General features: G+C 38.0%; 2 protein-coding genes and 1 non-coding gene across 4 annotated transcripts; 1 reads left to right on the top strand and 2 right to left on the bottom strand.

The window, feature by feature from the left end:
* Positions 1 to 2,218: 2,218 nt before the first annotated feature.
* LOC140337461 (uncharacterized) lies at positions 2,219 to 7,821 on the bottom strand. The gene is made up of 4 exons (XM_072421210.1): positions 7,752 to 7,821; positions 4,216 to 5,403; positions 3,023 to 3,213; positions 2,219 to 2,593 (listed from the first exon to the last, which is right to left on the bottom strand). The coding sequence occupies exons 1-4, from the start codon at positions 7,819 to 7,821 to the stop codon at positions 2,219 to 2,221; spliced, it is 1,824 nt and encodes a 607-aa protein (XP_072277311.1).
* Positions 7,822 to 12,746: 4,925 nt separating this feature from the next.
* On the bottom strand, positions 12,747 to 18,693 carry LOC140336244 (uncharacterized). Of its 2 annotated transcripts, XM_072419239.1 has the most exons (6): positions 18,376 to 18,693; positions 16,471 to 17,664; positions 15,783 to 15,976; positions 15,177 to 15,544; positions 14,673 to 14,929; positions 12,747 to 13,392 (listed from the first exon to the last, which is right to left on the bottom strand). In XM_072419239.1, the coding sequence occupies exons 1-6, from the start codon at positions 18,446 to 18,448 to the stop codon at positions 13,238 to 13,240; spliced, it is 2,241 nt and encodes a 746-aa protein (XP_072275340.1). In that variant the 5' UTR covers positions 18,449 to 18,693; the 3' UTR covers positions 12,747 to 13,237. The 2 variants fall into 2 exon arrangements, with proteins under 2 accessions (XP_072275340.1, XP_072275339.1); XM_072419238.1 differs by lacking the exon at positions 18,376 to 18,693 and having other exon boundaries at positions 16,471 to 17,971.
* On the top strand, positions 14,474 to 14,599 carry LOC140337552 (U6atac minor spliceosomal RNA). The gene has a single exon (XR_011922091.1). It is a non-coding gene; the product is annotated as a U6atac minor spliceosomal RNA (small nuclear RNA).
* Positions 18,694 to 23,953: the final 5,260 nt, after the last annotated feature.

Raw genomic sequence — 23,953 nt, 5'->3', positions numbered from 1 at the left:
CAGAAGAATTATGATGGGGATTTTGTTTTTTAGGTAAAAGGTGACTCCCTGAGGCTGATTTAATCAAAATTTGACAAGAAAGAAAGCAAAAGTAGAATCATGTAAATTCTTTTTATATTTGTGGCTTTTGTATTTTAGCATTGTGTAGTGTTTTTCTTATAATAATGTCTCTGTATCACAAGGACCATGACTGATAGAAGCCCCAGAACAGCAATCACAGCCACAAAAACAGAAGAGGAGACTGTCCGCGGGGCCTGGGTGTTCTGTTGCTGGTCTCCTGATAAAAAAGAAATTGGAACAAACATTGTAAAAAAAACTTTATACACGAGGAACCCTCTAGAGAAGAAGGATGTAAAATTAAAAAGCTTTCTGATGAAGGGTAAAAAAAGGAAACTAGGATGGCATAAAATATAAACTACAGCTTTAGGACAACGTTGAATAACTCCAGTGGCATGCAGAATTTGGCAGCTACAGACCTTAAATCCCAGGGCTGTCCCGCATTGTAAGAGACAGTATAGTACAGCACATTTAAATATATTGTACTGACAGCCACTACCATATCTGCCTCTTAGTGTATTGTTTAATGTGGAATTTGAATATCATTTTGAATTTGAATAATAATTACCAACTCACCAGATTTAAAGACAATGGGTCCCTGGGATATTCTGGCTGAACCCAGTTGACCTTTAGAACTATAAAGGTCACGTTTTTGTCTTCTGCTAAGGCAGCCCCTGGTACAGCGATTTGGGAAGGTTTTATTGTGACAAACAATGACATTGCAAGACAGGTAGACTTCCTCGAAATTATGGAATTTAAATGCATGGAAACTGAAACGCTCAAGCCTCGGGCTGTAAACTAGATATTTCTGCAAAGTAGAATCAACTGGACACCTGAAAAAAAAAAGGGCATGAGCATTTTGACATGAACCAAGTCAATTTTCAGAAGTTGTGACACAAAGTATTAATGTTTCCTTGAATTCTTTACATGATGACCACCGTGCACCTATCAACCAGCCCCATTCTTTGCCCAATCCATGCCTTTCCCTGATCATCAGAATGGGATTCACAAATACTGAATAAACATCAATCAGAAATTCCCCTATTTCTAACAGATTTACCTTGTATTCAGTATTTATATCAAAGCATTATGAAATATTGGCCAGTGTATGGCCAAAGTGAGCTGTGTGTCTTGGGGTCTTCTATTAAATAAACTTTCCATCTATTGCTATTTATGTGCTGGTGTTGCTGGGTCTACAATGGGGAAGAACCTGAAGCAACCCAACCACTTCTGTGAGAGCAAATCCAATCCTTGACCAGATCCATTCAAGGTTTCCGAGATCACCAAGGTTCTCACAAAATAGTCTATCTTCTCCAGTCTTGGAAAGCTTTAATAAATAACACCCTTTGACTCTAAGACCCCTTTTAGACTTGCTGCTTCCAACTGCTGCTAATAGCCCAGCCTCCCCTCCATGGTTAAACCCTGCAGTTGTTGTGTCAATCACAGCGGAACCTCAACTCTGTGTCTGCCCATTGAGAGTGGCTGAGGTTGTGGTTTCCTGTGTATTAATTTTTCGGGAAGTTGATGGATCTTTCTTCAGCAGCAACCACTTTCAACTGCCAGACAGTGAGCTGCAGTTGAAGGCTGCATTAAAGTCAAAGGAAACTGGCCACTCAAGGGCAGGCAGCAGCAACACACCTCAACCCCAATCCATCACAACCGACTGCAAGCACCTGCACAAAGTGATTCCCAACCAGTACCATTGAGTTAAATGGGAATGGTTGGGAGAACAGTTGAGCCTGCGATAGACCACTATGTACCCCAGCAGGTCTGAAATTAGCCTGCGACTATATGTAAGTTTTAGAGATAGTTAGAAGAAGCTGGTTTTCTCACAATGAAGATATGAACATTACACATAGGATTTGATGGCCAGGTTTTGACATGATAAGGCCTCTACAAGGAAATGTGCGTGAAAGAAGAAAAGAAAAAAACAAGTGCACCTGACTAAATATTGACAACAAAGAGTTTATGAATAAAAAAAATATCAAGAAGGAATCCAAAATACATTGATAACATTTGGGCTTGTGTTCCTGCCCTTTCATATGCCTTTAAAATCTGTACATTTTTTTTAGGTATACCTAGTCTCTAGGTTTCTATATGTTCCTCCATAGCAAAATGGACAATTATATCACAAAGATGTGATACATGCTAAACAAATGAATTACCCTTGTTGGATGACATTGTAATTCTTCTCCTGGTCTTGTAATGATGAGGAAGCTTTACAGCTCTCTACAAGTATCTGAAGGCTTTCATCTTCATCAGCCTGCACTTCAAACTCTACATAGAGCCAACCATGAAGGTCAACCTCATAAGGAAATGTTGTAATGGGATCAGCAAAGGCTGCAGTCTTGTAGAGTTTCAGAGAAACATTATAGTGACCCTGGGAAACCACATCCGTTATCTGAGGGTGAAAGCTCCACTCAAGGGACTCATTGGCCGCCATTTCACACTTTAGCGGGACTTCAATACGATGGACTCCACTTTCTGCCACTGTTCCATAGACAGTATTACTATACACTGTCTTCTCACCCTCACTCTGTGTGGAAAGAAAATTTCAATCAGTTTATTTAAAGTAAAGAACTAATATAAAAGTTTTCAAGACTTTTGTGAAAAAAGAAACTTCATGTGTGTTTACAAATGTGATAGGGGCTTTGAGTGAGACAATTGGCCTGAATTATTAAAGGTCTCTAAAGACTGGAGAAAATAGTTTTCCGCGGATCTAGTCCAGGAATTAAAACAATTGCCAACTAACAGCAAATGATTTTAAGTAATCTATTATAAATTTGCTGGATCATCCAGGGCCACCCATGATAGTTCTTCCTGGTCAGTCTTGGAAAACTTAAATATATGACTGTTCCATTGTTCCTCAAAAAGCCTCTGAAACTATTACCAAAATACATGCCAAAAATTTAAAAAATACAATTTTCCTTTAAATATATTCTTGGAAACCATTCATGTAGCTCACCAGAATGTAGGATCCACATCTGTTAATTGGGATATTAATGACCACAAACTTCCCCTCCAGCGTTCCCTTGCACATGGGGTCTTCAAGATGGATATCAGATACATTTAGGTTGGCTTCAGACACCAAAGATAGGGGCAGGTGGAATTCAGCTCCATGTGGAAAACAATTCAACACAGGTGAATTTTTTTCTTCTGTTTAAAACAAAAATGTTTTTGATTAGCTGAAGTGATCGATAAATGGCCATCCATTACTCTTTGTGTAATGTTATCAGTAATTAGTGTCCCACTTTTTTTATTATCTTTTTACCCATCTTTATGTATTTTCCTGACCATTCTATTTACTAGAAGCAGCTACACCTAAAAAGAACAAATGGAGTTACTTGTTGGGAGCTTGACAGAGAAGGCATGCAGGCAGCAATGGAAAAAAAACATGTGCCTGGACCAAGTTTTGTAGCAGACCTTTTACAAGCATACAACTTTTATTCTCCATTTCATAGAAGAGTGCCCCTTCTCTCTTGAAGCAGAAATTTAGCCAAAATTATTAAAGATAAGATAAGAAAACAACCTATGATGCAGTACTTTATTTTCTACCACTAAAAGTCCTCAGTCTGAGCGCCTGCATAATTCAATCTACAACCTTTAAGCCCAGACTATCAGGGACCCACCCCAGAATATGACTGGGCAGTGAAGGAAGATGTAGCAGATAAACTAATTTCTCTCTTAAGATAAGCATGTGAAATGATTCCCGTGCCCAAAAGAGCCCAAGATTTTGACATGTGTACATGGGTCACCCATCTTTGGGCCCACCATGGTTTATCATTGTTTTTTTATTTTATGTTCTATAGAATACAACCATATAATTTTGTTTTTTTACAGTTTGTGTCTCTATGCTTTAGTATGTTTGTAATATATACCACCAATATTTTTTGTTTTTGTTTTCTCTATAGCTTTTGATTCCCCTTTTTTGTTCTTTTACCTTTTGTAATGTTTTGTTGTTCTGTTTTTTTACAAAAACTTTAATAAAAAGATTTACCCTAAAAATGCAATTTGTTTACCTGCAATTAAAGTTAAGTGCAGATATATGATATATTCAGCTTTAGGTTGCCAATTTTGTGGAAAGCAAAACTCTTACAACTATTTTTTTTCCTAGTTGTACATTTAAATATTAATTCTAAACCAAGTTAATTTAGTTACCTTCATATTTGGTTTCTTGTCCCAATGAGTATCCATAGGAAACATCAGTTTCAAGTCCATAGACATAAACTAAGAATGGTGAATATGTGTGGTATATTTCATGTTGCCCACCAACTTTACCCAACCAAACTTCCAAACCCTTGAACCCATTCATTTCTTTGGTGGTAAACATGTATTGGTCCAGAGGTTTATGATTGAGGTAGAACTCAGAGACTGAAGATGCATCAGACACAATCATGATGTAGTTTTGGTAGAAAGCATCTGTCACAAATTTGTAGTACTCCCTTCTTAGTGGATTTGGTGGTACAGATAATAAAAAAGGATCATACCTATAAAAACCTTGCCTGTCTTGGAAGCTATATGAAATCATTACAGGCTTTGAGGCTGTTACGACACAGCTTTTCTGCAAAGTAAGCTGCACATGGCCCCCTTGCAGAAGAACATACTCTGTTTCATTAGCTTTTACGATGGTGCCTGTTTCTGCAGCCATGATATCAATGATATCACCAGTATGATTGGCTAAAGGAAACACAGTGAATGTTCTTCCCCAGCTCTCCACAGGATAGAGTTGCTCAAAAAGAATATCACAAGTTGTGCTGGGTCCTTTAAAACATTTGTGACCGCTGAAAACAGCCACTGGTGCTGATGTTATGACTCTGGTGCCGGTTAAGTCACTGGAGCCTTGAAACTGGATGGCTTGCTGAGGTTCAAGAGAAACTGAGAAAGTGTCCCCACTGGTGTAGAACTTTCCATTGTATGTGATAGATCCTGAGACTGATACATTCACAAAGGTTGTATGACCAACAGCCGAGGCTACAGCAAACTGACTCTCTGAAGGCCCTGGACTGGCTGTAAATACAAAGTACTCTGTACCAAGTTCATCAATAGAGAGAACAGGTGAGGAGTCCACAGTGTTTGCCGCAACATTGAAAGCAAATACAGAGATATCCACATCTGATGTCACTATGACTGCTTTGGATGATAACTGATTGCCAGTAATCATGTATTTGGAGTCCAAGGTCAATGTGGAGGTGCTCATTCTTTCAACAAATACTCTCTGGTTGAATTGTGGGTCAGAAACACTGACAATGACTGAAGCTGCTTCATCAAAGGTGGTGAAGTACAGTTGAAGAGATGCAGGAGAATAATTTTCCATAAGTACTGTGATAAAGTGTTTCTGAGCATAACCTGGTAAAAAAAAAAGAAAACATGGAACTGTAGATAAGTTCTGCATTATGTAATAAACACTCCATCAGGAATATACATACACACAGGGATATCCATCTAAAACTATGGTAGCTCCTAAAGGGTGATTCTACCAAACACCAGGCATGCAGGTAACATGGTGAGTACAAGGAGAATATGTGAATTGTACTAGGAGAAGGAGCTGGTAAGTTGTACCATGGATCTCTTACACATTCACTTAGAAAGCAAAGTCAAATCAAAGCCCATTTAGGCTAAAGACAGGCCTGGATTGAGGGCACAAAGAGGGGACAGTGTAAGGCTTGCATGACTGGGAGCTGGCAGAGCGCAGGCAGTAAAAGGGTTAACGTTAAGGTGAGATTAAGGGAAGGTAGCAAAGGAGGGTTGAGGTTATCTGGATATAGGACAGAGAGAGAAAGTTTTATAAGGAGGGGGCAAGGAAAGGGTAGGGCAAACGCTAGTGGGTCAGAAATAAGAGAAGGTTGCGCCCGCCCTGTTTTCTTTTTTTGGGGGTTTTTGGTATGGCAGATGATAAGCGGGGAGGTCCTCGAAGAAATTGGTTGTTGGTATGGTTTTCTTTGAGGGTAAGCAACCCATCTATGGTGTAGATTTCCAGAATGTGATTGGTCAAAAAAGGCTGGTTTGAGAAGTTTTGGTTTGGTGGGCTGCTAGTATTTAGTGAGAACGTTCCTGAGCTGGATTGATGCGGCTGGCAGCATACATATCACAGTGGTGCAGACCCATTTAAAGAGGAGGGGTAGTCAGAAACCAGGGGTGAGCCTTCGAGGACAGATAACCAAGGGTGATGTTCTATGGTGTAGTGTTACTGGATAATCTGTGTTAAGATATAGGTATTTATGGTTTAATGTCATTTAAAGATATTTATGTTTGTATTAAAAGCTCTACGGGCCATTTAACCATAATGTTGTGGTGTGTTATTTGGGGGGGGGGGGGGGGGGGGGGTGGATACATCTCACATCTTTCTCCATTCCACCTTTTTTTTATTCTTAAATACTTGTTGGAACAATTTAATACTTCCCTCAAGTCCATTATCATGGAATTATCATGGCAGAACTTGGGTGATCAAGCAAGCCTGGAATGGTTCTGGTCAAAGTCATCATTTGACAATTAAAAACACATTCTTGTTAAGAAATCGATTTTAGGTTTGCTTGATCACCCAGGTTCTACCCTAAGAGTCCATCGTCTACAGTCTTGGAGAACTTAATAAATCAGGTCCACAGTATACATGTCATGCCGGAGGTACTTACACATCCATTGAAAGACCCTTCTACTGAACACATTAGAACATAGAAGAGAAGGCTTAGGACAAGAATGCCATGTAAACAAATTCAGGTAATGGAAAAGGGATATTTAGGAAGTTTTTTTTATGGCTGCGATTAGTAGGGGATGCAGTTTGGAGAGAAGAATTTCAGATCAAGGAAATTAGCCAATACATTTACCTGTTCTATTGGATAACGATTGCACATAACCCACATATCACCCTAATAACAAAAAAAATGCAAGAAAAAAGCGGAAACTATAATAAATAAAATGATCCATTGCTAATAAGAAGGTCAGAACCTCCCATGCCTGTTTGAAACAGGGTAATCTGAGTGGGCAGTCTTTTTCTGACATGGCAGCCTCCTACATAGTAGTCAAAAGAACATAATAGAAATAACAAATATATTAATATTACAGCTCTGCATGTTCTATACATGACATGACCTTTTTACGGTATGAATACTACATATTGTATAACAAGGGTAACATGCATCCCCACAATGATTAGTACCTTCAAACGTATAAATCATACATTTCTGAAACAGAAGATATCATATGGATAGATCTCCTATAATTATGATGAGATATCCACATATAGAGAACTTGTATCTCCACAATTATTTATATTATGAGAATAAATACACAATTACATTTTTGTGTCATTTGTTTGGGTATATCACATTTATCTACATGCACTCCTTGAATATAAATGAGATGTTTGCCTTTCAGTTATAGTAGGCTTGATTTAATAAAGCTCTCCAAGACTGGAGAAGATGGACTATCAAAAAAGAACTATAGTGATCCAGCAAACCTGGAATAAATTCGGTGCAGGATTGAAAACATTTGCTAACTGATAGCAAATGATTTTAGGAAATCCATTCCAGGTTAGATGAAATACCCAGGTTCACCCATAAAAGTCTATCTTCTCCAGGCTTGAAGAGATTTTTAAAATCAGGCCCACCATGTTGGTTATGATATAGTCCATTTGGATAATCACCCTCAGCTTTCTAACATCAGAAAATGTCTTTGTGTGAAAATCAGATCAGTCTTACCAGTGCTTAGGAGTCCTATCAGAAGCAGGACAAGGCATTCTTTTTTCACTGTTACTCCACCACGGGCCATTGTCTCAGCTCTTGTTCCCATAAATGGGAGATGGGAATTTTATAAGTCTCCTTATCTCCTTTATTTACCTTAATTTGCATTGTTGCCAAAAAACAGTGTTGGTCTGTTCCCATGTCAATAACTTGATTCAGTTTATTCTCTTCCTGATTTTAAAAGTGTCATACTAGCTATTCTTTATTTAGGAGGAATTGTAAAAAAAAAAAACTATTATCCTCATTCATTATGTTTTATATTTATCTTTATATACATAATATCTTACACAGGCAGTGACATGAGCATGGACATATTTTTTATGCCCCAGCAATCAGTTAAGGGGGTGGGAAGCGGTTATCATTATCACAGAGACCAGCTTTAGTAAGTTTTGGATCTTGGAGTCTATATGCTTTGGTGAGCTTTTTGCGTGTTGACATTTAAAGCACATTTACTGATCCATAGTCTACTTCATCAGGGTAATACCTGTGTAATATGAAGGTAGTTTGTTCTAGGATCTAAGAAAAACATTTTTTCCTGATTTATTAAAACTCTCCAAGAATCTCCAAAACCTGGAATGGATTTCTTCAAAGTAATTTTCTTTTTGCTAGCACATGTTTTGAATCCTGAATCCTGATACACATGAAAGTGTATCCTCTCCAGGCTTGAAGAGCTTTTATAAATCACGCCAATTGTGTCATATTTGTCATTAACATCAATTGTGTTTGCAAGGCAAATTAAAAAAAAAATCTTGATTTGAAGAACCTAAACTGTTATGTATGCAATAAGCTACATAACATCAAGCCAGAAGTCAGGAAACTGGGATTCATTTTGATAGTTTTAAATGTAAGAAAAGATACAAACTCTCAAACGGACAAGCAAACCTTTTGTAGTAGCAATGCTTACATGTGGATTGTTGCCAAGAGAAGGACTTTCCATTTAAATACATAACAATTTGTATAGAAAGGATATACTGGGTGGCTCTGAATCAGACTCCTCTTCCCATGGGTCCTAATATTGCCAACATTTTCCAGAAAATATAGGTACACACACTAGAAAGGTGACATTAAACATTGGGTTTTATTTTCACTTCACATACTCCCCAGTATTTGGCAAATTATGGAACATCTGGTATTTTATCTTTGATCACCTGCCAATGTGGTAGGTTTTATGTGGGAACAAAAAGAGCCAATCAAAGCAGTTATTTTCTATGACCATAAATATCTGATAAAAAACGGGAAATTAGTGACATATTATTAAGCATGTAAGGATAATCAGTAATTTTATTTATTGTCCTTGTTAGAATCCATTGGGAACCTTGTAGATTTAAAATTTATGTAGGAGAAGCTAAAAGAGTTGCCTTATAGGGCATTTATATACAACCAACCCCCTATATATAATACAATTGAAAAGACCAGTAAACCTGGGAAAGTTTTAGTTATGGTGAAAGGGGGGGGGGGGGTAGTGGTTGATACTGTTAGCCTGACGCATTTCGCAGTTTTCCATCTTTAGGGAATGTAGGAAAATTAGAAGTCAGGCAGCTCAAGAATCATGCCAGAAAAAAAGATTGGATGTAGGTCAGATAATGAGAGTTGCTTACTTCTGAGGTGGTTAGATGTTAATGCTGATACTTAAACTTCATAACTATGCATGTTTTCGTCCTTACTAAACCTTTCCCAGGTTTACTGGTCATTTCTATTAGGTTTAAAATTAGCTGACCCCCAAAATGTTCCATTGAAGTCCAAAACAGGTTTTAAAAAACTGTTTTACAGAGAAGTATATGGTGCAAAATTGCAGGATGATTGGAGAAGCTCTGAACCATTTCCCTTAATAATTCTGACAGGGATGCTAAAATAAAAAAAGATGCTAAAATAGAAAGATGAGACTTGGTGCCACTGGAAGTTGGGCAAAGTGGACCCAGCAAAGGGCAAATTTGCAGATCAAATCTATAGCTGATCATACCGATAACAATATGGCTGTACGATGGCATTTTTCTCTACCAAAATTAAGCAGTTCTAGGTCATGCCAGATTAGATACATAGTAAATTCATATTTGAAATAAGCCTTTATGCTACATTACTGGGTAAAAAACTCTCTTTCTTAAATACAGATTCCCTTGAAGTACCCCAAAGAATGGTCTTTTAATTGCTAATTCTTTGAATTCCCTTGTATTCTGTTGAAAAGATCAAACACTTTGCTGTTTTAGTTCTGTGGCAATGTGGAAAGAATACTTTTATGAACTCCCACATGTGGGGATCTCCTGTTTTCTTATGAAATATTTTCTACTGTTATTAAGAAACAATCTGAGTTATCATTGCCAAGAGCTTACATTTCCTTTGCCCTTTGATCTTACACAGAGCTGAGGAGTTTCGTCAAAGTGCTGCTGAGTTCCTGAGTGTCCAAGTAAAAGTCATAGGTGATGTGGGATTCTATACACTGCTATGGGATTGGCATTAAAATAAGAAAAAAAACATTGAAAATAATATATTAAACCAGAGTAACAGTGCATTTGGTTAGAGCTGTGTAACTCCCTGGCAGTTTAGAAGAAAGGATGGACTAGTAGGCACTTGGTGTCTAAAGGGCCAAACCAGCAAGACTGCAATGTCTGGGCACCCTACTAGTCGAAGCTCCAAAGCCCCGCACCCTCTTGTATAAAAGTTCCAGAATTGAAAAAGTCTTCTTAAGTACCCCACCACCACCACCACCTTAGTCTATCCTGGCAGCCTTGCATACCAGTGTTACAATGATAAAATATACTGAATATACATGATGGATTTTACAGCTGATATGAAAATCATTTAATTAGTAGTAGGTTTAGTATTTTAGCTCTTGCCATTATATATAAATCAGCTGGCCTGTTCAGATTGTCCAAGACAAGGAATCAGGGGCCAATTCTGCTGCTTGCCTAGGGCCCAGTTCTGCATTAAAATTGACATATTGACACATTTTTTACTTTTTTTTATAAAAAAATGACTAATCCTTTTATATAATATTTTTTTTATTTTCTTTTTAAATACTGTTTTATTTAATTTGAAAAGGAGACCTTTTCCCTTCTGTCTTTACCACTATGGTGGTAAAGACTGAATGGGAAACTTGCAGTCTCTTGGTATACCTACGTCACTTATCCCAAAAGGCTGAGGGCTGTTTTAGAAGAAAGCCCCTTGTACACATGCCCGAGATCAAGCATGAGCAGAAGGGGCTTTTCTCCAATAAGGGTTTGCCACCTAACCTGCACAGAAGGAAGAAGATGGCGGTGCCCGGTGTGCAGTCTGCACTGGAATGAAGACAGGACGGTGGGACTAGGATCACAAAGGGATCAATGAATGGTGTGTTATTTTTTTTTTCAACCGAAAGTTCCGATTTGTTCCATCTCTATCTGGAAAGCAAACACAGCCACCTACCTCTACTGTAGGTTAAAAGTGCAACATGTGCCATCGTGTTGTTCTGCTAAGCATGGTTTGATAGGAGTTTTTATAGGACATGGAACACTGTGACAACCCATCAAGACTCCAAATATCATATTCCTTTAAAGATTCTGGCATTTCCACACATGACATCTGAAAACCACAAGGGTTGTGGGAATTGGAAGACTTCTTTCCAGTCTGAGTGGGATGCAGGTAGTTTATACCAGCATACGTCACTAATTGGGGGTCTCATTTTGATTGATGTCTAAATAGTGAAAGATCTCTACTTAAAATAAGTTAAAAAAAAGAAAGAGAAAAAAAGGAGAAGTAGTAAAAATGTAGTGTATATGATTCCGTTTGACAAATATCTAATTGATAAAAAAAGAAAACCTTGATCATAGATATAGTTATAAAATGTTGTAAAATAATTAATCAGCAAAAAATCTATAACTTATTGCTGTGTAATGTGGTATTTATCATTCTTTATCATTCTTTATCCTTTCAAAATTTAAGATAAGAGATAGAAATGTCACCATTTTCACTAATAGGCTTCCCATTACAAGAATGCTTAATTACAGTATATGTTCTTGTTAGGGGAAAGGCTTCAGAACAAAGCTGATTTTACCAGAAAGGGTTAAAATGAGAAGAGATAACATCAGTATGGTAGCCGCTGAAGATTTATAAAAAACATTTTCAGTGTTTTATTGTGATCATATAAAAATTCTATTATTGAGAAATAAAAAACAACATATACATAAATTTCTGCAGTTTTTCCTCTTCTGATGAAGCCATTTTTGATTGTTGTGAAACACTTTGAGATTGTGGGGAGATGTGTAACTTTTATACATATTTATATACTGGCTTAGATATTTCATCCATTCTGCAATCAGTATTAAACTTGTGTCATTTTTGGTTTGTTCTACATTTGTTGTATCATGGAAAATATTTATTTTATGTAATCAGTGTTTCTTGATATTCTTATATATAGCAAAGCTTCACTTTATTCACTACATTAGGTGAATACTATAGTAATTACCTTTTTACTTGAACAGCCTAATTTTCTAAAGTTATTCAATCCCAATGTTTATGAAATTACCAGCATCTTCCCTGCTGCAGGGGTGATGTCCCTACCCCTGCTAAAAATGCTACGCGGGAAGGATAGGAATCCCAAACCATACAAAATTTAAGAAACCTGGGTACGATAAGTTTACATTTTATTTATTTTTTTCTATAGGTTAATTTTTTATATTAGAGAGTTTAGAAAGGTGGAGGATGCCCAGATCTGATGAATGTCACTTGCTTTCTAGTGCAAGGTTGCCTTTAATTCGCACAGCAAGTTCAACAAACTGCCCACTTGATGGCAGTATTCTTCTTCTGCTTGTATCAAACTGACAGAGGCATCTGGAATTGTTTTAAATTTTATTTTTTATTTTTTTTGTGCTGACTAGCTCTATTTTTTTTTTAATAAACTGTATTTGAATGGCACCAACATATTACGCAGTGCTGTACATTAGGTAATGCCAATGTCAGACAGGTACAACCAATGACACAGGAGGAGGAGATGACCCTTCCCAAAAGAGCTTACAATCTAAGAGAGTTCTAATGTGTTCTATATATAGTACCAGGTAGTTTGTTTTATTGCAGAAAAGACATAGTCTGTCCCATCTGCAAAAAAATAATCTGTCTGCTCACAATTTTTGGGTTTTAGTTCTGCTGTAAAAGGTTGCTATTTTTCATCAGCCCTTTTCTCATAGATTGGCCATTGATCCTTTGTTCTGTGTCTCTCTATGATTGCATGGCCAGATCAACTCAAAAACTCACAGTAAACCTTTGCCTATAGGCAGCAAAGAAAAAAAGTAGATTTTCCTCTTTATCAAAAAAACAAAAAAAAAACAAACACAATTTATTTTACCACAAGAAATACAGCAATCTCACAGAAGTTTATTTACATTCTGCTTCTATTTTCCAATCCAGTTCGTCCCTAAAATTAAGACTGGCTTCAGGAAGTATGATTAGGCGAGTAGGATGGACTAAAATCTGGTTCAGCGTCTGTTTTCGAGATCATTGTATTCTCTTTTATAGTAATGCTTTTGTATCACCAAGGCGATGACTGAGAGTAAACCCATGACAAGGATCACAGCCACCAACATCGAAGACGGGACCGTATGCAGGGTCTGGTCATTCTGAAGACGTTCTCCTGTAGAAGTAGAGGTGAGGGACATGTTGAAGATCAAGAACAAATACTTTCTTCCTGTTCAGATTTTATTTCAAAAGTGTAATATTCATTGACATCCCTGCCTGATTTAAGTTGGACGTAAGAGTTCAGACAACTCCTGCCGAATAAGGGAGATGGTGGTATCTGCCCACTGTGATGAGACCCAACACATTCTTCTCTAATTGTAACCCAGAACATGCACTGTACTAAAAATCCTTCACTCATCATGTAGAAGAGCCAACATTCAACCAACTCATAAACAGACTTTCCAAGTGGGAAATCTCCTTGAGCACATCTAATGGCCCGCTGTGTTCAATGTCATTGTCTTGTAAATCAGAAATCGATCAGCTAAATCATGCTCAAAATTGGATTATCACTTGCATTTGTCAAACCCTTTATTGGCAAAGAAACTCAGGGCAAGAAGATCTTAAATCTTCCACTAAGGGATGAGGTATATGAACTTGGTTCTATCCAAACTTCCTTTTTAATCTCAAGGAGATTAGCCCTTTTGTTTCTTGTCTGGGGACTACACATCTATTATGTTGTGAAGAAGAGACACAATGTTTGTCAATATGTCAACTCTTGAAGAGTGAATGAAAAGTGATGATGCGTTTCGCAGCACAAAGTTTGCTTCATCATACCAACATACAGAAGACATCAAAATTCAGATGGTATCTTTTAAGCTTTGTCGAAAATATGAGTTGTATGAATGACATCCGCCTGGTACAATTTTAGATGTAATAAATGGATTTCTTTAAAAAGCATAAGAATGATAAACTCCTAACTGGGCCCAGTTCGAATCTCGGCCAGGATACTATCTGCATGGAGTATACAGGTTCTCCCTGTGTTTGCGTAGGTTTCCTCCCACATTCCAAAAACATGCAGTTAGGTTAATTGGCTTACCCCTAAAATTGACCTTAGACTGTATTAAAGACATATGACTATGGTAGGGACATTAGATTGTGAGCCCCTTTAGTGACAGCTAGTGAGATGACTATGGACTTTGTAAAGCGCTGCATAATATGTCGGCGCTATATAAATATTGTGTAATAATAATAATATTGTGTTGTATGAAAGGAAAGAAGGTTAGCACCCCCCTTTCACAAGGATTGAAGAGGTCTCTGTGACCTTTATATATTTGGTTAAGGCATTGCTACTTATGTCCTGACATCTCTAACCATGTAATCCTTTCAGCCTGAGTACATCTCTCGAAAATAATTGAAAAAACAACATTTATCTAAGGATGGGATAAAACTGCCCACCATATTTAAAAACAATGGGTCCTTGAGACAAGCTAGCCGAGCCCAGTTGAAGCTTAGAACTGAAAACATCACGTCTGTATCTTCTGGGGAGGCAGCCTTGGGTACATCGGTTTGGGGTGGTTCCATTGTGACAGATGATGATATTACAGGACAAATAGACTTCCCCAAAATCTGAGAATTTAAATACGTGTAGACTGAAACGTTGCAGCCTGGGGTTGGAAACTTTATATAATTGCAATGTAGAGTCCACAGGACACCTAAAATCAGAAAAAAAACAAAAATGTTAAATCTCCTAATATCCTAATATTCCCTACAGCCTATAACCTGCTGGCCATTGCATCTCTTTTATCAGTTAGCTCATCTTCCTGGTGACTTCGAGTATAATGTTCTATGGTTCTGAGTGATCTGTATGAATTTATAGCTATTTGCCTTCTTTATATATTACTAGATTTGTTGTAATATGCTGTGTTACAGACATCAGTGTCACAGGAACATCTCAGTTACCCTTCTTGGATGACATTGTAACTCTTGTCTGTGTTCCCCAATGATGGAGAAGCTTTGCAGCTCTCTACAAGTATCTGAAGACCTTCATCATCAGACTGCACTTCAAACTCCACATACAGCCAACCATGGAGGTCAACCTCGTAAGGAAACATTGTGATTGGATCAGTGAAGGCTTCAGTCTGGTAGAGCTTTAGGGAGATGATGTAATGGCCCTGGGAAACCACATCAGTTACTTGAGGAAGAAAACTCCACCCAAGGGTCTCGTTGTTGGCCATTTCACATTTCAGAGGAATTTCAATCCGATGGACTTCAGTTGCTGGGACTGTTCCATAGACAGTATTGACATACACAGTCTTTCCATTTTCATTCTGCATGGAAACATATTAAATTGATTTGTCAAAAAAAAATATGTAAAAACTGGTATGTATTATAAATAATTCCGCAAATGGCAATTTTGAACCTTCACACAATCAGTAAATTATTGTAAGACTTGGATTTGCTAGTTGAAAAGTTGGTTGAAATTCCAATGATTGAAAATTGAAATAATTAAAGATTGGAATGTCCTAAAATTTGGATACAGACTTTAATTAGAACCATGCATCTCACCAGAACTTTAGAGCCACATCTGTTGAACGGCACATTAATCACCACCACATTCCCCTTCTGAGTTCCCTGACATGTGGGGTCTTCAAGGTGGACATCAGACACGTTTAACTTGGCGTCAGTGACCAAGCTTAATGGCAGAAGGAACTCACCTCCGTGTGGTAAGCAGTTCAATACAGATGGACCCACCGGCTCTTCTGCTCATTAAGAGATAAAAGAACTTACATGTGACGATCAGTTATCATACAGAGTTTGATATTTCATATGTGTACATAATGCTATTTCAGTTATATTTTAGATGACTGCTCAGGCAAAATGGACTTCTGTGTTTTGAATGTAGTAAGAAAACATTTATTCACCCTCTGGATCTTCCATGCTGTCTACATTTACAAATACCAGACTAGTGCAGGCATCAAAGACATTTTTTTGTCTTTGTCCACATTTCCTGTCCTGGAGATGCACCCAAAAATAAAATGACATTTTAGCAAAGTGAGCACAAATCCCATCTTTCAAAAACATTTGTCCCCATTCGGTGATTATCAATAACTGTTTGATTTGCTGACATTGGATTGATCTGCATGATCATTGGATTTTCTTACTACTTTTGGGTCACCAACAGGGGCACATTAAAACAAATTTGACAGAAGAACAAATCTTTCTCCATTTTCTCTAAAACAACACTTTTATTTACCTGGATATTTGGTCTCCTGTCCCATTGAATATCCATAGGAAACACGGATTTCAAGCCCATAGATATAAATTATGAATGCTGAGAACCTGTGATAGATTTCATGTTGTCCGCCAACCCTTCCTAAAAAGACTTCCCAGCTTCTGAATCCACTTATTACCTTGGTGGTAAACTTATACTGATCCAGAGGTTTATGATCGAGGTAGAACTCGGAGGCCGAAGACGCCGTAGACACAATAGTGATGTAATTGTCATAGAAAGCTTCTGTGACAAATTTGTAGTATTTTCTGTTTAATTGAAAGGGAGGCACAATTATAAGAAAAGGGTCATATTCACCAGGATATGCCCTGTCTTGGAAGAGATATGAAACCATGACAGGTTTTGATGTAGTCACAAGATCACTCTTCTCCAAAGCAAAACTGAGATGAGAACCTGGTTGAAGTCGGTACAGAGTCTGGTTAACATGAACTTCAGTGTCTGGGCTTGCAGCAATTATATCAATAATGTCTTTGGTGTTATTGGCCAATGGAAACAGCACAAACGATGTTCCCCAGTTCTTCACAGGCTCAAGTTGCTCAAATATGACATCACATTTTGTGGTGGGACCATAATGACATTTATTACCACTGAAAACAGCCACCGGTTCTGAGGACACAACCCTGGTTCCAGTTAATTCACTAAAAGTTTGAAATTGAATGACTTGATGGCCCTGTAGAGAAAATGAGTAGGTGTCTCCAGGATGGAAGGACTGCCCACTGAATTCAAGAGATCCACTGAATGTCACATTCACAGCAATAGTATTATCTGCACCATTAGCCACGGCAAATTGGTTATATGACCCTGGGCCAGGGGTAAAGATATAATACTCTGTACCCAGATCTTCAATAGGGAGAACAAGACCAGCATCCGTTGTGTAGTTCAATGAATTAAAGGCAAATACAGATATATCAACATCGGATTTTACTGTTATGACTTTGGAGGATAACTGATTTCCAGCAAGCATGTACTGAGTGTCCAAGGTCACCGGGAGAGTGCTGTTTCTTTCAATGTGCAGGGTCTGGTAGAAATGGGGGTTTGATACACTGACATTGACTACAGCTGCTTTATCATAAGTGGTAAGATACAGATCCATGTGAGCGCCAGCCTCTGGGGAGAAGTTTTCCATAAATACTGCAACAAACTCTTTTTGAGCATGGCCTGATGAATAAAAAACAAATGTAAGCACATAGTCTGGTGTAACCACCAATGTAACCACCAATAGCCAGGTAGGCTCACAAGCTAGCTGTAATGGACCAGTGTCCCACATGGCAGAGTATCTTATTTGGCTGATATGGCTATTGTCTATTTATAGCATAGTCTATGGTAGTCATTCCCCAATATTACTACAGTCTTCTTCTTATAGGAGGTTCTTGAACAGGATTGAAAGGAAGAACAAACAAACATCGCACATTCATGACGATCCCTAACACATCTCTCTGCAATAAGATGGTCCCTCACAGGAAAGTCTCTCTCCATAAGACACCAACCTCCCCTGGCTTCACACAACATATTATAGTTCCACTTCCATCATGTTAAACCTAATTTCCTTCAGGCTTACAATGACCTGCATTTTGTCAAGCTTACAGCCCTCTGAACATTTCTCCCACAACTCAACGAGTGACTTCTGGCCATGTGGTTGCTTTTTTCCTTGGGAGGAAGAACCACAGCCCAACCACACTCATTCTTACTCAAGTACATGACAAAGTGGTTGTCAAATGCAGTTGATGAAAAGGAGCAAATGGAAACAGATAACACCTAAGGTTTTAAAGTCTGAAAGGGGCCTTATGTTACCTTTCTGTTGACTATTCCTCCCTGCACAACAACTCCATCTACAAGTTCCCAAATGTATCAAGTCATGAACATACATACCAGAACTTATGTGTCCTATCAAAAGGAGAACCAGAAATGCATTTCTCCCGACCATTACACTGCTACAATCCATTGTCTCAGCTCTAAGCAAATATTCCCAATGATACCTGAAGGACAATATATATTGCTTCTTATCTTTCCCTATAATAATAAAATTTTACAGAACTGTCTAAATTTCATAGCTCTTTCCTTGTCAATAATATAACATTGGTCATTTTGAACCTGATCAATAAGGGACAACTGACACATTTGATGTTTTTTTTAATAAGTTACTTATAACTGATAATTGGATTGGATAAAACCAATAACTGTGCCTTCTTTGGCACCCTCTCAAAGGTGCCATATCTTTAAGGTGTGTGTGTAGGGGGTGAGGGGTTATTGTAGCCATGAGCTAAAGGAAAGAACAATGTTCTAATACTAGTTACCAGATGAATAAATGGAATAATAAGGGTTACAGGAACCCCTTGGTTGTGACCCCGGTTTATGTTAAACAGAAGAAACTTTCTAGATCAACATACTGAGGTGGTGTCAATTTTCTTGGACTGCTGGGTGGGGATAGGGTAAATGGGCTGGAGACTAGGTTTGAAATTTAGCCATGCCATTGTTGGGTTGGGGTCTTTTCTAAATATGGCTTTATTTGGGATAGTGTACACTTTTCGTTTATAAAAGAGATTTGTATATACAGGAGAGGGGGCTCCCATTAAATAGGGATTTCAACTCTTTCCATTTGCAACCCTCCTCCCTTCTCCTTCTCACCGAATACAAACCAATGAAAGGGTTGTAACCTTTTATTTGTCTGTTGGCAATGGAAAGGTGTAGAGTGAAGTGAAGGTGGATTTGAGACCTTCAACCTTCATCGATGACTGGGGGGGAGTCTCTTAGAGAGCAAAAGAATAAATATCTCAAATTATTAAAATAACTATGTGGATAAGAATACAAAACGACAACATGTCCCATCGGCTTTCTCCTTGCTGGCTGCTTCACATGATTTATTATCATCAACTACAGAATTTATGAACGTTTTATAATACAACCTTTCAGAGAAATCATTAGACCTTTGGGGAAGGCCGGCAGGTCAGATGGAATCAAATACCTATCAGTCTAAAAAATATGACATTTTATTATACAAAGGAAAATATTTCCCCATACCATGACAACACAGATTTACAGAGAGATTGCCCATTGTACAACTACATGAAGAATATCTGTGCAGGAATACTCAATTACAAAGAGCTGCATTGCTATTATTTTTTAAATAGCACCCAAAATGCACCTTTTTAGCTACACACTATTGCATGCTATTCTTTTTATAAATAAATCATGCATGCACTGAAACCTTCCTCATCTCCACCTCACAGTAATGCTTGCCATACACTATGCAATTCTCTCAATTGAGTGGACAAAAACTGCAATTAAGCAGCTATGTTTTTCTATTGTTCATTGGTGATCAATCCTTGGGGTCTTTTATTAAAGCAGTGAATTTGACATTCACTAAACATTCTCTGGTGCATAATCACAGCCATTCAAATCACATGAACCTGGAAGATTCTCTACCACAAAATGTTTGCTGAATGTCAAATACCCAGCTTTGTAAGTAGACCCCATTGAGCACAGAAACCTTTGGTCCAATGTTTATGTCAACTGTACACAAAGCATACGGGCCTGCCCCAGGCCGTTAACAAAAGTCCTACTCACAACAAAACAAGCGAGTCCTTGCAAGCACTTTTACTGCATTAGAAAAAATTGCTTGCGATACCTAACACAAAGCTCTTTGAAAAGAAATTAGTCATAATGGTGTCACCACCAGCAGATGATGAGGGCTCAGGAGGACAAGTAAAAGTGAGCTGAAAAATGACATTGTGGAAAGATCAAATAACAATCTGGGAGGAATGCCGGGGCAATTAAGATGCCACCTGGCCGAGGTAACGAAGGGCCCATTGCCACAGGCTGTTGTTCAAGGTCTGACCTAGGCGGCCCTTGCAGTTGACCCCATGATTCAGACACATTCCACACGGGCTGTTCACCTGCAGTGAAGATGATGCTTTCTTGACACAGAGCTGCCCAGATCCATTATCCACGCCATTGGATGCCTTGAGAAAGCTATGTCTGGGAATTTAAAAAACTAAAAAAACATAAGGGTGACTCAGGGAGAAAATGAGGAGCAGGCGTAGTTGTGTTTACTGACAACAATGCCATCTGTCTGGATGGGGAAACACTCGGCTGCCTGTGTTTCGGGGCCCGTGCGGACAATCAGGAATTGTGTCTAGATGTTGTGACCTGAACGTACCCCCTGCAGTCATATTTGTGTTTTCAGCTAAGAAAACAGCCCAAGGTGGCACAAAGGTATTCAAGTCATTCTATGCTGGCTTGTTTGTTCTGTTATCAGCTCAGCAGAAAACAGATAAATGTTTGGGGTTAGAAAGAGAGAAACTCTGAGATGTAAAAACCATCCGACATTTAAAAGCTATCATTATCACTTCCATTTCTGTTATATTTCTTGTATAAAGACCCAATCGTTCGTGGGCACTGTATAAAATATGAACATACATTCCACATGTACTATATACAAGACAGATAACAAGAAACATAAAGACATAGATCAATATCATAATAAATATTATTATCCCTTTTTTTTGTACAGCGCTGCGTAATATGTTGGTGCTATATAAATCATATTTGTTAATAATAATAATAATAATAATTATATTAATGATTTTAATTCCTATTTTTGTATACAGACCTGATCATTCCGGGGCACTGTATAAAATATGCACATACATTCCACATGGGCTATATACTAGATAGATATATAGATAGATAGATAGATAGATAGATAGATAGATAGATAGATAGATAGATAAATAATAGAATTATTATTATCTTGTATTGATATGGTGCTGACATATTACACAGCACTTTATAATTAATTTTATATAAATCATTATAATTCCTACTATTGCATGAAGATTGCACACTGTAAAAAAAATATAAACATACATTTGACATCGGCTATATACAAGATAGATAGATAACGAGATACAAAAAGAGATAGATCAATCAATATAATTAATATATAGATTTTTATCATTCTTATTGTATAAAGACCCAATGGTCCTGGGGCACTGTATAAAATATGAACATATATTCGGCATGGGCTAGATACAATATAAATGGATAGTAGAGGAGATTGGGTGGTTTCTTTCTGTCCTCTCATAAATGGTTTCATGTTTTATTTATTTACTTGTATTTATATAGCAGAGCTTTATAAAGTCAATAGCCACATCAGTAACTGTTCCTCAAAAGAGCTCATAATCTAATGTCCCTTCTATGGTCATACTATGTCAATAATACAGCCTATGGTCAATTTTAAAGGGAACCCAATTAACCTAAATACATATTTTTGGGATGCGGAATGGAAACCAGAGTACCTGGAGGAAGCCCACGCAAACATGGGGAGAACATACAAATTCCCTGCGGTGTCCTGCCTGAGATTCAAACCTAAGACTTAGCACTGCAAAGGCAAGAGTGCTAGCCAAGGAGCCAAGCATGCTTACCTTCTACACCTCCATCCTTTTGTTGTTTTAATCACAATGGGTTTTCCTATTACACCTTGTCTGAAAGTATTTTGCCTTTTCCTTTATTGCCTCCTCAAGTGAAAAGTTGATTATTTCCCTGTTTTTGCTCCTAGGATGTCCCTGGTTAAGTGGGTTGTCCCCCCTAGGTATGATAAAACTGAAATAGATAGACCAATAGATGGATGAATAAATAAATACATAGAGCAGTGTTTCACAACCTTTTTAAGAAAGGAATGCTAGAAATAACTTTCAGGCCTTCAGGGAACCCCGGCTACAAATACCATGCCCATAACTCATAGTATATTAGTGTGGTGGTCGAGGAGAAGAATTCCACATTGCTAGCCATTGGGAAGAATATCACCCTTAAAGATCATCGGTGTCACCTAAACTGACCTTCAAATTGTTCATTACTCAAGGAACCTCTAGCAACCTCTGGAGGAACCCTGGTTGGGAAACTCTGACCTAGAAGAATAGATTAAATTTAGAAACTTGAGTAGGTAGATGGGGATAACAAACAATAAACATGGCAATGTACTGCAGCCACCAACACATTGCATCATTTTTGTTACACATATTGTTGTTTGTGATTGTCTTTGCTTTATTGTATCGTTATCAATACAATTTTGTACATCACCACAGCGGATGATGGTGGCATTTATAAATAGCAGGAACAGCAGGGGGTCACATTGGTTCTGGCAAAAAGGAAAACTGAACTCAAAGTTCCTGATCTGTTCTCAGTATTCCTCATTCAGACTCTGTCAATGATTTAGATGTTCAAAATGATGCGTTTGGGAACTTGTAAAACTTTCATGAACGGCATCTGTTGTGGATGGTACATAATTAAAGTGCACAAATAATTGATGACTAACATCGGTATCGATAATTCATTAAGCTTTATAGTGCATAATTCATCAGATGTTACTGTCTGTGGATAATTCATTAGGGTATTGTATCCATGAGTGGGAAGAATTGGACTTGGTGTTCAGCAGAAGCCCAACTTGGTATTGTTGTCATGAATATCTCAGTTAATTAGTCCGCTTTGGAACCTTTCATTTAATTCGCTGCCCGTTGGAGAAATTTGGTGGCAGCTTACCAAACACTAAAAGACAAATTGGACTTTCAGCTGAGGGCCCCATTGACATTTGTGCATGTTGTCCATGCAGTACCACATTGCAAAGAGATATATGCAAATAATTTATTTATTCTGAATGGCACCCCAGTGCAGCTTGCCAGCACACCTTCATTGTATTATATCACAATATATATTATACCATGGCCCATGCGTTGCAGGTAAACAAAAAAAAAAGGGCATTCGATTCTTTTCATGCTTTGTCATCTGGTAGGCAGCCCATTTAAATGATTGGATTGCCTTACCTGACTGCTCGACAGAACAATGCACATCTATTCAGTTGCATTTGTGGTTGCATAGGTGTGAACTAAGCTCATCCTTTATCAGTGTTCTGCAGTGAAGGACCCTTGTTCTTTGTTTAGAAGCAGTGGTCTCTCTGCAGATGTCAGGCAAACCCCGTTAAGTCAGAGCTACAGCCAGCAGGGCAAATGCTGCCATTGATTGGAGAGCTTGAAATATATTTTTAGGATGGCCTGAGAATTCTATGAGTTGGTTAGAACCAGGGATATAGGAATGTATCACACTTGAATTTTTATTTTTCAGCCATGTACAAAATTCAGGTGGTCATTCTCGCCTAGTCAACTGACATTATTCATCAATCCATCCTCAATGATGGAATAAAAAATGACTGATCAGGTACAGCCGCTATGAAGGAGAGCACAACGGCCTTTAGGCTTGGGCAGTGTGCAGTCAGTCCTAGGTGAATATGCAACGTTTCTGGAGATCTGAGATCACAGTGCAGTGTTTCTCAGCCAGGGTTCCTCCAGAGGTTGCTGGGGGGTTCATTGAGCAATGAACAATTAGTACCTCTCAGGTCAGTTTATGTGACACCAATGATCTTTTTGACTATCTGTAAGGGAGACATTTACCCAAT

Source organism: Pyxicephalus adspersus, chromosome 8, assembly GCF_032062135.1.
Source record: "Pyxicephalus adspersus chromosome 8, UCB_Pads_2.0, whole genome shotgun sequence".
Taxonomy (NCBI): domain Eukaryota; kingdom Metazoa; phylum Chordata; class Amphibia; order Anura; family Pyxicephalidae; genus Pyxicephalus; species Pyxicephalus adspersus.
This window is presented reverse-complemented; position numbering and strand designations above follow the sequence as displayed.